Consider the following 13547-nt stretch of genomic DNA (forward strand, 5'->3'; position numbering starts at 1 on the left):
CAAATTGATGGACACATAACAGGGTCATCATTCATTAGCATTTTAACAATTCTCTCAGCTATGACACCGGATCGTGTGAATTCATTATCATACAGGGGCTGCGGTTCATCCAGCCACCTATTAGTAACGCCAATTAGTTTACTGGGACGGGTTTAGAGGATGCAAATAGGCCCGCCGACTCGCTCAGGCAACCAGAGCTGCTCGAAGTGTTTTCATGTCAAGGCTCCCATGACAGAGGTTTTTGTCCCAGTGACCCATTGTTGGATATGATTTTACAGCAGTAGTGTAATAAATGATTCATTTTGTCTATATTTGACTTCCTCCCTTACAATTTATCAGATTTATTTATGATTTAAGCTTGTTATAACACAATTAACTCGTTGTTTGTTGTGTTTTTGGAGCCCCTTTGTCGTGAGTTTGGGCACTTGAACTTCAATTTTTGGACAGGAAGAAACACTGCTGCTGATGCTGCTCTGTGTCCTAGATTTGCTGTTCTCTTCTCTTGGATGTCACGTAGGAAACTTGCAGCCCAAATGTCTCCGGCTCTGCAGCACGTCCCACTGCAAAAGACACATTCTTTATATAAAAATCAACCTCAGGCAGATATCAGTACAATCTCATATGAAAGGATAGACCAGTCAAGTGTGAGTACATGCAACAACCTGTTAATTGCAGATGGCATCTTACAGGTTAAACAGGCCTTGCCACACAAAGCCTCTATATTTCTTCGTAAGTGGCACAGCGAGTCTTTGGTTTCCCTGAAAAGCGCCTGTCATGTTTCTGGTAAATCATGAGAGTTATACCTGTTATAATCCCCAGAGGCTTCTTTCTCTTCTATGTAAACAGATCACTGCTTGGGCTACATTACTCATTTATTACTTCCCTTTTTACACCTTTAATTCTGTTCATTTCAGGGACTTTCAAAGTGGTTTATGCCTTAAATGTGCAATAAATCTGTCTTTATTTCCACAAAGTAAAACCTGTTTCATAAAGCTACATTTTCCCCTATATCCGCAGCCTGTGTCGCTGGGGGTTTGTCCTTTCCACTCGTAGAGCTCAGACTGACAATCTGACAGCACATCGCAAACTGAAGGCAGCCATGCATGTAAACTGTAGTCAGTGCTGAAGGTGTTGGACAGACAGTATCATGACACAAAATGGGACAAAAAGGAGGTTATCCTCAGTATGTCTTCAGTGTTTTCTAAAACAACAGCACGCCACAAGTAAAAATGGGTAATTATCCATCACTTGAGATCAAGTTTAGCTCTTCAATCCAGCTAAAAGTCCAAAACTTTTAGATGTTTAGTTTAAAATGCAGTCAGTACTGAAGTATCGTCAAAGAAAAGGGAAAGGCATTTGATCTAAGTGGCCTAAGAGTTAAAACCTTATGATGAGCATTGTATTACTTATTTCCCTATGGCATCTGGGGCTGTACAACCAAATCAGGGTTACTGTTTCTACTATAAAGGATAAATCTGATGATCTTCTATAATTTGGTTATTGTCAACAATTCCCATCAAAAGACCAAATGATAATTATTTTACAAACAAGTAGTGTCTGTGTATCTAAACCCTGATCTTATTCCTCCCTGTAGGCCAAAAACAGCCAACCCATTGTACTGAGTGACATTTCTCCTCTGAAGTCAGTTCTGAGTCATTTGCTTAAAATTTCAGTGTAGAAGCGCAGCAGGGGTTTCTTGTACATCTTCACCTACTTGGAATTGCATTGAAATGGTAAACAGTCTAACAGGGCCAAGAGTCCAGCAACACTTGTAGTAACTAGAACAGCTTTTTTATTATTATTAGACCAATGTATTTCGGCTTGTTCATTGGTCTATTAATAAAAAATCATAGCAAACATTCAAGGTACTTGTTTAAAGATTCAAGTCTTCAGTAGGAACCAATGGGGAAGTATTGAGGAATGGTCCAACACATTGTTGGTTTAAGTAATTATTTATGGGATAACAAAAATATATGTAAGAATTGGCCATCTGTTGTATTCATACTTAAAACAATTAAGGGGACAGCATATCAAAGTAACTGCTGCCAACCTTAGCTGCCGTTAGCTACTTAGCTCAGTTAGACATGCAGCGCCTGAGCTTGAGGCGTCTGAGTAGTGATGGTGTTGGATATTTCAACCCAATCAGCAGCAATTTTCTGCAAAACCACAGATAAGTTAAAACTGAACATTTCTTTATGTTGCAGCTTTACGTTTGTTTGGGTTGAATTTTCTATTTCTCTCTTGTTTTGGTTGCTACCATCACGGATGGTAATGGTCCGACTTCCCGTGAAAAAAAGCTGGTTTGGGTCACAATAAAACGGCTGGTCTGCAGGTCTCTTTAAAAACACCTGGTTTTGACGCTACATATAGGGCTGGAAATGCTGTTTGGCAGCCTTGTTGGCTAGTAATAATATGTAATAAAATGTCAACCTGGGACGTATCTAGCTGACTGCTAACATAATTTCCTGGCGACTGGGTTCAACAGGATGGGCCTAGACGAGCTGTTTAGTAAGCTAACAAATTTTATAACGTCAAAACTGATAAACCTTCACATTATGTTAAAAGTTTTATTTAAGTTTTGAATGTTTTCTTACATATCGCACCTTTAGGATTGAAATTGCAGGTACAAGTCAAACTGTGGCTAACACAACATATTTTGTCTTACCTCTGGAAGTTGTGCACCTGTTTTTAGCTACTTAGCTGAGTTAGCCGTGCAGCTAGCGGTCCAGACTGGGAGCGTGGAGAACTGCTAAAATCATTTTGTGGCGAGCATGCTAACAAATGTCATAACGTCAACATTTTATCTATTGCACCTTTAGTATGGAAATTACAAGTCAATCTGTAGCTAACACAACATATATATTTTTTACCTCTGAAGCATGGTGCACCTGTTTTACATCATTGATTAAGACCTAATATTTTTGCCAGTAGCAAACAGTCTAATCAAAGGTCTTTGTATTCCATCTTTAAGCAGCACCTCTGTAAACCAGCAGGGTTTTTCCCTTCCTGTCAAGGTGCTGCACCTGCTCACATCAGCTCCGCCTCCCCCGCCCCCCCCCCCCTCCTCCTCCTGCTCCTGCTCGACTACAGTACCCATGGCGCACCGCGCCGCTCTCCACTCTCTCGCTCCGCGCTGCGCCAGTCCGCCTCGCTGACTCGCAGAACCAGTCGGTTTGGCCCAGCTTCTTCTTTCCTGCCTTCTCACTGTGCGTGCTGCTGCTGTTGTTGTTGCCTGGTGTCAACCTACGCCGACGAGAGAAGAAGACATATCCCTCCCTCTCCTCTGTTGGAGGGCCGCTTCCAATTTGCCTTCACTTTCCTCCTCGCCGGCTCCATTGGCTTCCGCGCCGTGCCAGTCAACTCGCCTCCTTTTCCCAGCCCCGAGTTGAGCAGCAACAGCTCGGAAACATCTGGCCGCCGCAGAGTGCTAGACTCCCCGTCCCCTCCGCCTGCTCGCCTCGGCAGCCTGTTATGGAAATTAGTCCAAAGTCAATCTAGTTTTGTCTCCGCGGGGAAAAAAAGAAGGATTTGACGGAAGAAGCGGGGAAGACGTTGGACCGTGTTGTCTGTAAGTGCTGCCTCTAATACCGGAGTCCGATTAAAGGAGGCTCAGGAGGGAGAGAGGGTGGGTTACGGAGGGGAAAAAGTAGCTAAACCTTCCTTAGCATGACTGTGTTGTCTCCACGCACTCATAGTTGCCATGTTAGCTCTCCCTTCGCGGTGTTTTAGCAGCTGTTGTCATAGCACCGGGGCCTTCCGAACAACTGTAAATAGCTCAATATTGTAGCCTCTTCGCCTTACTTTTGTTAGCCATGATCGGGCTATAACTAGCTAGCTGCGTGGGTCAGTGTGTCTCCGTGTGTGTCTCCCTCTTTCTCTCTCTGTGTGTGTGTGTATTTGTTGTGTCTTCTGCTGAGAATTTAATTACAATCTTCATGTGTTGGTAGTTTGTTCGGGGACCGTCTCGAAACCTGACAGCACTAGTTTGACTTTTTATGCTAATTCCTTCTTCTTCTTCTTCTTCTTCTTCTTCTTCTTCTTCTTCTTCTTCTTCTTCTTCTTCTTCTTCTTCTTCTCGTATTATCGCGTCTGCCTGCTGTAAATGAACTTAAATGCCGTGTACATGTAATTTAAAACAAACTTATTCATCACGTTGTTCACTTCTAAGAGTCCAAGTGTTGGAAATGCGGCGCTGTCACGATTTTAAAATGTGCCAAACAGACATTAAAATGGTCGCAAGCCTGCTCTGTAATTAAAGATGCTAACTGAAACTCCAGTGGCGAAGTTAATTAAAGTTTAAGTCGGATAAATTAATGTCCCCGGCTTTGAAAGCAGGGCTGAATTTTCCACCTAAGCTTATGAATGATTGTAGAGGTCTTGTTTTAATTTTTCTGATGGAAAACTTTAAGGAAAAGTTCACTTATATTATCCAGAAAATGTTTGTAGTCAAAGGAGAAGAAAATTTACTTAAATATTCTTATAATTTAGCTTGACATTTATCTGAGAAAAGCTGAATAAGTTCAACGTAATATGTGAAGGTTATATTATTCTTTGAAACTTTATTTTGTGAGAAATAAATAGAAAATGAAAGCACTTTTGTTAACTGTTCAGCTGTCACTAAAATGAAAGTGAAATAAGGTTGCTGGTGTAATAAGTTTCTCCCTGGCTTATTAAAGGCTTGTATACCTTCTTGTTAAACAGGGTTTTTGCACTCATTAGGTTCTTTCTTTATGACTTGTTCCCATTGTTTCCTCATTTCATTTTTGTCCAGAGAAGAAGAAGGGGGTTTGAACATGAGGGGGATGGATGGATGAATGAGTGAGTGAATGAATGAATACAAGACAAGGCAGCGGCGGTGAACCGTAAAGAAGTGGAAAACAATATCAGCTGCGTGCGTCTGTCAGTTGCAAATGTTCTGTGTGTTGGCCTTTGTTTGGAAAAGGAAAGACAGAGGAGTATTTTTTTTAAAAGAAAATCACAAGAAAAAGGTTCAGTTGTTACTCAGAACCTCTGTGTATATATCTTGTAAACTTTCCCTTTCCCTGATGGTGATGGAAGCAGCAGTAGGTGGTTGTGGTTGCGTGATTTTGGAGAGTAAACTCATTTCAAATCAGCATCCCGCTGCATTTAGTAAACCCGTGTTTTTTGTTTCCCAGAGAGAGAGAAAAAAGGGGGAGAAAGAGAGCCAGAGAGACAAAGTTGCGTGGTGTTGGTGTTGGTAGAATGAAAGAGGAGTCTGGTGGCAGGAGTGTAGAGGAGGCAGCATATGGCTGTAGAAAGAGCACAGCTGGAGGTAGCATCTCCATCTGAGGATGATGTCAGAGCAGCTGACAGGCTGCCATCCACCCCACCTCCTCCTCCTCCGTCCCTCCACCGCCTCCACCCCTCCCCAGTCCTTTATTGTGAGTCTCAGCGGCAGCCTGGGAGAGTTAGTGCTCTGTGTGTGTGTGTGCACGCTGTGTATGCGTGTGTGTGTGTGTGTGTTTGTGGCTGCCGATCAGCGCCAGTTAGGAGGAGGAGGAGGAGGAGAAGGAGGAGGAGGGAGGTGGTATCTCGTTCCCCCTCCAACATCTCCTCCACTTTGCATCTGTCCCTCGCAGTTTGAACAGCGTGTTTTTTTTTTTTGCCTGCCTCCCTCTTCTTCTTCTTCTCTCCTCTTCTACCCACTCATTGATTCAGAGAGAGCGAGCGAGGAAGGGAAAGAGCAAGAAAGAAAGAGAGAGAGAGATACACACAGCCATTCCCAGCCAGAGAGCCCAGCTATTCTGCTACAGTGGAGTTAATCAAGTTGATGCATACTGCTGCAGGTATCGTTTTGTGTGTGTGCATGTGTGTGTGTGTGAGTGAGTAGGAGAGTCCGGGGTGGTGTGCGTGTGCAGTAGTTATTTTGTTTTGTTGTGGGGATCTCCGGTGTGTCAAAGCAGTGTGAGCGCTGTGTGAAACTGCTGGTGAGTGCTTCAGTAGTAAACTTGTGTTGGTGCTGCCTGTCTGAGGGGTAATTGCAGTCCGGGAACAGTCGGCTGTGTTTTTAGTTTGTAGTCTGGAGACCTGCATTTAAAAACTTAGCTATTGTTTTGTTGCCTATTTGTGTTGTCAGGCATTGTGTTCAGAGGCTTATTAATTCAAAGCAAAGTTGCATCTGGGAATTTTTAAAAATCAAGCTTAGTTGTTGTTCTCATCATCATTAAAAGTAATGCTTTTTTGACTAACGTTGCAACTAAAAAAATAATTGTGGTCTTTTTTTTTTAAATGAGTTCAATTTGAGCAAAGAAAAAATAAACTTATTTTTTAGGTAATAAAATTTAAAAAAGTCAAACTTTGAGCAAAAAACAAAGAGAGACGTTATTTAATCCTTATAATCTAATCTGTTTTTTCCTTTCGGTTAAATCTAACCCGCTGTAAAATTACTTGAAAGCATGTGCGGTTTACTCTACCCTCTTTTTTCCCCCTCCTGTCGGCTGGAGTAGAGGAGACTAATTTAGAAGTTGCAGATTTGAGCTGCCTGAATTGGCTAGACAGCTGTAATCGCACTCCCTCCTAGTCTTAATCTCTTTATCTGGCTAGCAGCTGCCATATGGCCCCCGTCAGCTGGATCAGATGTGGGTAAGCCTCCCTCCCCGGCCGTCCCAGCCTCTCTCTCTCTCTCTGCCTCTCACCCTCCCTGCCCCTCTGTATGTGTCTCTCTCAGACCCCTGCCTGGCCGGGGCTGGGCTGGCCGGGCGGGCCGGGTGACGGGCTGCTGCCCTCCTGAGCCTCCGCCGACGGGCTCCCTCCCCACCGCCGCCACCGCCGTCTTTATTTTTAGCCATCTTTAAGGATTAGGATTGATGCTGTGACGAGCAGGGCACTTACAGTGATTGTACTGTAAATCTTCTCTTCTGGGTGGTGGTGGTGGTGGGCGGAGGGTTGGGGTGGGGGGGTTGAGGAAGAGGGCAGTTTCTACTATGGGGCGGATGTGCAGGGTTTTTCTTGTAAGATTCAGATGGGAAGGAGTGTGTGAGTGACGGATGGTGTGTGTGTGCGGAGGGAGGAGGTGGCAGAGGGGTTTGGCTGGACAGAGGAGGGGGGTGGGGGGGCGATGGGAGGTGGTACACCCTTGTCCCCGTAAGCCCCCTCATTAAAAGCAGTCTGAACGAGCCGGAGGGCGAGCACACACACACATACACACAACACACACACACAGTCTCGCACACACTGACATTCTTGGTTTAGCTTCATTCAGATGAGGTGATTTAACTGCTTTGGTTAACACAGTGCAGAGCGGGACCGATGTATTTTCTCAGGCAGGACAAATCGACTCGGTTAACAGGTGGGACTTAATGATTTTACACATTTCGTTCTCCTTATCGCCGTCTGTCATCTGAAATTTTTGCCTGATTAGTTGTTCATTTATTTAATCAAATAGACACATTTTTTAAAGAGCATCGCTGCAACTTTTCTGCCTTTTTTCCCCGTCGTCTAATCTTAAACCTAAAGCCGCCGCTCGCAGGTTAAACGAGGGACAAGCTGTTTTGTTTTCAACGCTGCTATTTCAATTGGCCAGTTCTCCTGCTCGACTTAGCCTGTGGAGGTGGTTGGTAGGTAGGCTGGTACTAAGTGTGTGTGTGTGTGTGTGTGGAAGTGTGTGTTGCGTACGTGAGGACAGTGTGTGCAGCTGAAAGCCGGTTACCTAAAAGGGCTGTGCCAGGCCAGGCCAAAGTGGGTTAATAAAAATAACCAGCGTAGGAGCAGCGACAATCCAGGAGTGCAGGCAGAGGAGTTAGAGAGATACAGAAAGAGAGAACGCAGAGACAGAGTAGAAGAATCTGTCGCTGGTGCTGGTTTACCTGAGATTAAGTCGTTCTGTGGGTAAAAACTGAATCAGGGATTGTTCTTGAATTACTAAAACCTTCAATTACTATTATTCTTTTTAATTGTAATTATCATCAGTATTTCATCTTTCCCATTTTCTTTGATTTTATTTTAAATATAGTAAGTAATTAGTGAAATTAAAAGAGCATTTGGCATCGTTGTGCGGAGGAATGTGCACATGCAGCTGAGTGGTGTATTTGAATTTGAGCAAGTTTCTCTTAATGTTGAGATTGTGACTAAAAAAAATCTCATCTGTGCATCAAAATTATGAGCAGATTTTAAATGTATCTTCGCTGCATTTTGTCTTATTTTAATTTACTTTTTATATGTTTAAAAATATCCTTTTTTTAACGTCTCGGTCTTCCTGTTTTTACTGACCTATCTTCGACGTTTTCTTTCCGTTTGCTCGTTCTCTTCTGTGTTCAGCGTCTCATGCCATATGTGTTTTTGGCATTTGTCTCTCCTCTCTCGCATTTCGCTGTTTTTATTTTAATTGGCCTCGTTTAAGATAATTTTGTTCACAGAAATTGCGTTGTTAACACAAAAGCTAAAGTGATGATAAAAACAATGTCATGATTTCGACATTAACTTGAATTTTACCTCAGACACACATTTCATTTAAAAAATTTAATGAAGTTACTTTAGAGTCTCTCTGTTGCTGTCATGGTTCAGTTTAAATTATCTTTTTGCTTTTCACCTATATTTCTTGTTTCTTTTTGTTCTTGTGTATTTATCTTATTTATTTGAAATGCAGCACTTAATTAAAACCCTGCAAAACCCTTTTAAAACCCCACACTAGGTGTAAATCTAAAGTCTGACATGATTGTGCAACCTTGATTAGATGTGTCTAACTTTGTCTCTGTCTCTGTGTCTGTGTGGCTGCAGGTTATGAGGACGGCAGGATGGAGTTCCCAGACCACAGCAGACATTTACTCCAGTGTCTGAGCGAGCAGCGGCACCAGGGCTTCCTGTGTGACTCCACAGTGCTGGTGGGCGATGCCCAGTTCCGGGCCCACCGTGCTGTGTTGGCCTCCTGCAGCATGTACTTTCACCTCTTCTACAAGGACCAGCTGGACAAAAGAGACGTGGTGCACCTCAACAATGACATCGTCACAGCCCCAGCCTTCTCCCTGCTCCTGGAGTTCATGTATGAGGGCAAGCTGCAGTTCCAGGACCTTCCCGTAGAGGATGTGCTGGCAGCGGCCAGCTACTTGCACATGTATGACATTGTCAAGGTGTGTAAGAAACGTTTGAAGCGGAAGGCCACGGCGGAGGCAGACAGCACGCGCAGAGAGGAAGATGGCGGGTCGAGCTGCTCCGATAAGGCTGATAGTTTATCAGATGGTTCTACAGGCCGGCCTGCTACAGCCGACCTGCTACATAGTGATGAAGAGGAGGAGGGGAAGGCAGAGGGAGGGCAGCTGTGGCTGAGGTTGCCGTCTGCAGACAGACCAGGGACACCAGCCATGGCTACAACCAGCCCAGGGCGGGGCGAGGCGGAGATGCAGACTGGGGAAGGTCTGGGGGAAGGAGGGAAGCTGCTCTCCCCGGCCGGCAGCCCCACCAGCTCCACCGGATCCCTCTCACAGAGGTCCCACTGCTCCGTGAGCTCTCGAGGAGGACACAGGGGCAGGAGGGTGTCAAATGATGCGGCTGACTGCGTCCTGGATCTGTCAGTCAAGCCAATTGCCAGTAGCAACCACAGTAACCACCACCAGTCCTATTTCAGCGGGGCAGCTACACCCGACAGCCTCCAAAGCCCATTGGCTGTGAGGGTAAAGGTGGAGAGGGGTGTGGCTTCAGACGAGGAAGAGGAGCTGGGAGGTGGGGACTATGACATGGAGCACAGCGGCATCACCAAGGCGACTGTTCCCAGCGCCAACGGGGGCCTGACCCACCACGGGGTCGGAGGGCCTCTGTCGGCCCAGCGGAGGCTTGGCCTGGAGGCGCACCTGTCCGCTCTGCGAGAGGCCTCTCTGGCCTCAGAGCTGGAGCGGGACGAGAAGCCTTCGGCCACAGGAGACGACGAGGACATACTGGGGGGTGAAAACGAGCGCGCCCAGGCCGAGGCAGCCAGCATGGATAGTTCCCTGCTACCCTACGTCTCCAACATGCTGTCAGCTCCACACACCCAGATCTTCATGTGCCCGCTGTGTAACAAGGTTTTCCCCTCCCCGCACATCCTCCAGCTCCACCTCAGCTCCCACTTCAGGGAGCAGGAGGGCATCCGCTCCAAGCCCGCTGGAGACGTCAACGTGCCCACCTGCACCATCTGCAGCAAGACCTTCTCCTGCATGTACACGCTGAAGCGCCATGAGCGGACACACTCCGGTGAGAAACCCTACACCTGCACCACCTGCGGCAAGAGCTTCCAGTACTCACACAACCTCAGCCGCCACGCAGTGGTGCACACGCGTGAGAAGCCGCATGCTTGCAAGTGGTGCGAGCGGCGCTTCACGCAGTCCGGGGACCTCTACCGACACATTCGCAAGTTCCATTGCGAACTGGTCAACTCGCTGTCAGTGAAGAGTGAACCGCTGGCACTGCCCAATGTCAGGGATTGGGCGATTGAGGACAGTTCCCAGGAACTGTGGAAGTAGTGACAGACTGCTGGGGTTGATAAAGGGAAAGAGAGCGGAGAGTGAAAGAAGGGCAGAGAGGCATGGGGAGGTGAAAGGGAGGTGGAAAAGTTTGATGTTTGGGGTTCAAGTGAGTCATGTTCTTGTGTGTCGCAAAATCTCATTCAATTGCACTTTAATAGCACATGAAAATGTTACTACTGAGTTTTTTTTTGTTGTTGCTGTTTGGGGTAATTTTATTTTATTTTATTCTGAACTCTTTATTTTTATTTTTCATAAGTTCTGTTCGGTGGTTTTCATTGCGTCTGAGGACATGGGTCCCAGTGAGAATGTCTCGCCTTTTAGAAGAGTTTTCACTCTGTTTCATCTCAGACACAACACTCCGACGCTGGCCAGCGTATCGGTCCCAGTTCCACAGACAGCAAACACCACTGCAGGAGTTCAGGTCGAACACACTGAAGTGAAAAAGCATTACAATACACTAAACGGGTACTGTGATCACCACGAGTCGATACCACCACACACACACACACAGTTTGAAGAAGTGTGTGTGTGTGTGATACTGCACTACTCTGGCAAAAATTTCACCTGACGAGCGTGAGTGTGTATGAGTGTGTTTTTTGTGTGTATTAATTTTATTTTCTACTGGCATGGAGGTGTTGTTGGCGAAGCGCTCCCCGCTTCTCTTGTTAAGCTCTTTGGTGTTGTGTGTTCAGGTTAAAGCTGACTGACTGACAGACAAACTGATGGCACTCATGCAATGCACAGCCTCCTTTTTTCACTTCCAATCAATTTGAAGTATTTTCTAAAAATGAAAAGACCTTTACAAATTATTATAATAATTATTATTATTATTGTTATTAATAGAATTTTTCTTAAATGTAGCTGGCAGTCTTTAAAACATCTCTTGTTGAAAAGGTATTTAATTTAAGGTTGTTGTATATTGTTCTGCTATAGTTTTAGAACTTTAATCCGTTACAATTTTTTTTTAAATTAATGATTATTATTATTATTATTATTATTATTATTATTATTATTTTGTTACTTTTTTTGTAATGGGACCTGCTGTTGTTGCATGACGTCCAAACCTGTATATTTTAAAATAAAAATGTGAATTTGCTGTATTACTGTACACATTGTAATTGATCAAATATTTGACAATGGGCTTTCCTTTTTTCTTTTCTTTGTGAATACTACTCCAGGGTGCGGTCTGTTGAAAAACTGAATATTATTCTCACGACTGTGGAAAAAAATGCATGAAAAATTTGATTTCGTCTTAAACCTTTAAGTTGTGGTTTTTGCATCGGGGGGAAATGTTTGAACACTTCTGACAGTGAGAAGTTTTTTCTACTCGTCGTAGGTCTGTTGCTGGGCTCCCAGAAGAATGTTACCGAATGTGTTTCCGTCGGATGTTGAAGCGATATGATGAAGCATTTTAAAGCCTGTGTCTATATGCACTGATCTCTCTGCTGCGTGTATGTGTTTGTGTGTGTGTGTGTGTTTGCGTGCGTGTGTGTGGCTTGGTTATCACCAGTCAATTTAACCTACTGAAGATCTACGTCCACCCAGCACTTCCTGCTCCTGCTCCTCCTCAGGCGTTAGATTTCTCCACTGCTGTATGTTCGTTTTCCATCTCTCGTGTCTCCGTCCTCTCCAGCTCTTAGACGTGGTCAAGCCATTTCTTAATTGTCTCTGCTCGTTAGAGACTTAGTTCAGTTGTGTGGCTCTGACTTGGCTGAAGGATAACAAGGAGAAAAAAGGAAGAAGGAGAGAGGCTGAAAGTGAGCTGTCCTGCTGAAAGTTGAAGGGTCAGATATCTTTGTCACAGTGTTGCGTCATGTTGAGCTGAGCGAGGCGGTGCTGATTCAATACAATAACCCACCTCAACTCGGTGCAGACGCAGTGGCGTGGATGTGATAAGACGTCTGTATGTGTGTGTGTTTCCCTCTTAAAACATAATCCTCACTTTGAGATCGATCGATGGGAGAGAATTGGCATGCCTGAATGCACCTTTTTAAGCTAAAAGACATGAAATCAGATTTTTTGCTGAAAAGATGCCTTTATTAAAAAAAACATTTTTGACGCTATGGAAGTATTTGATACTGTAGAGCATTGGGAAATAGTTGTTTAAAATCATGTATGAATTCATGGAATTTATTGAATTTATCAGAAAATGATGTCTCATATTTTGATCATGTGATTGGAGAACTTTTTTATTTTTTATGTGAATGTTGTGTTTGGGGCTACATCAGTTTAATTTACCTTAACCTCTGAATTTCAAAATAATGGTCAAGCGTTTATACAATCCAAAAACATTTGACTACTGAAAAGTGATCGCTCCGCATTTGCCCTCACTGAGATATGTGTGCGTGTGTAGATATGTATGTGTGCACGCCCCCGTTGATGTGCATGTGTTGGGTGGGGGTGGGGGAGTGGGTGGGGGGGTTTATGTGCCGCCCTGTCATCTGGTGGCACCTACAGGCTTTGCCAATGCAACAGTGTGGGTGACATTGCGGCAGTTTGCACCGCATCGTCTCATTTTCTTTTTCTCGAAAAAACGTTATTTCTTCACTGGCAGCGTCTCTGCATATGGGCTCACTCCATCCTGCTGTTGTTTTCATCATTACTGCTGTTTTTGTTTTTTTTTGTTCTTCTGGTTGTACTTGACCGCCTTAAACTGCTGTAGTCCGGGCTGTTTGTTTATTTTATTATTTTATTTTTTGAAGTGTGAGTGTTGGGTGGAGCGATGTCAACCGCTCAAGACGCTGTGAAGTAACCACCCTGACGAAACATCTCCATCTTTTTGCTGTGCTTACTTGAAAACAAAGGGGGGGAGTTTTTGTTTTTGTTTTTGTTTTTTGTTTTTCAAAAAAAAGCAAGGTATAAAAATAAAATGTTCAAAAATGTCATAGACAGTTTATGGAAAGGCAGGCGGGAGGGTGGAGGGTGGAGGGTGGGGGGTGTGAAATGAAAAAGGACAATCACTGTCTGGGAAAAAAAAACAAGCAGATTTTGATTCAGATATATTTGCTCCCTCTTGAGATTAAAAATGTTTCTTTTGCTTTTTCTTTTATGTTCCTTTTTTCAGATTTAGTCATTTTTAGCTTTGACAATCAT

General features: G+C 44.3%; 1 protein-coding gene across 2 annotated transcripts; it reads left to right on the forward strand.

Moving 5' to 3' along the window:
• Positions 1 to 3143: 3143 nt before the first annotated feature.
• Positions 3144 to 12486, forward strand: zbtb18 (zinc finger and BTB domain containing 18). 2 transcript variants are annotated; one of them, XM_073481250.1, is made up of 2 exons: positions 3144 to 3568; positions 8737 to 12486. In XM_073481250.1, the coding sequence occupies exon 2, from the start codon at positions 8754 to 8756 to the stop codon at positions 10449 to 10451; it is 1698 nt and encodes a 565-aa protein (XP_073337351.1). In that variant the 5' UTR covers positions 3144 to 3568; positions 8737 to 8753; the 3' UTR covers positions 10452 to 12486. The 2 variants fall into 2 exon arrangements, with proteins under 2 accessions (XP_073337351.1, XP_073337350.1); XM_073481249.1 differs by lacking the exon at positions 3144 to 3568 and adding an exon at positions 5742 to 5807.
• The last annotated feature ends 1061 nt before the right edge of the window (positions 12487 to 13547 follow it).

Source organism: Pagrus major, chromosome 15 (assembly GCF_040436345.1).
Source record: "Pagrus major chromosome 15, Pma_NU_1.0".
Lineage (NCBI taxonomy): Eukaryota > Metazoa > Chordata > Actinopteri > Spariformes > Sparidae > Pagrus > Pagrus major.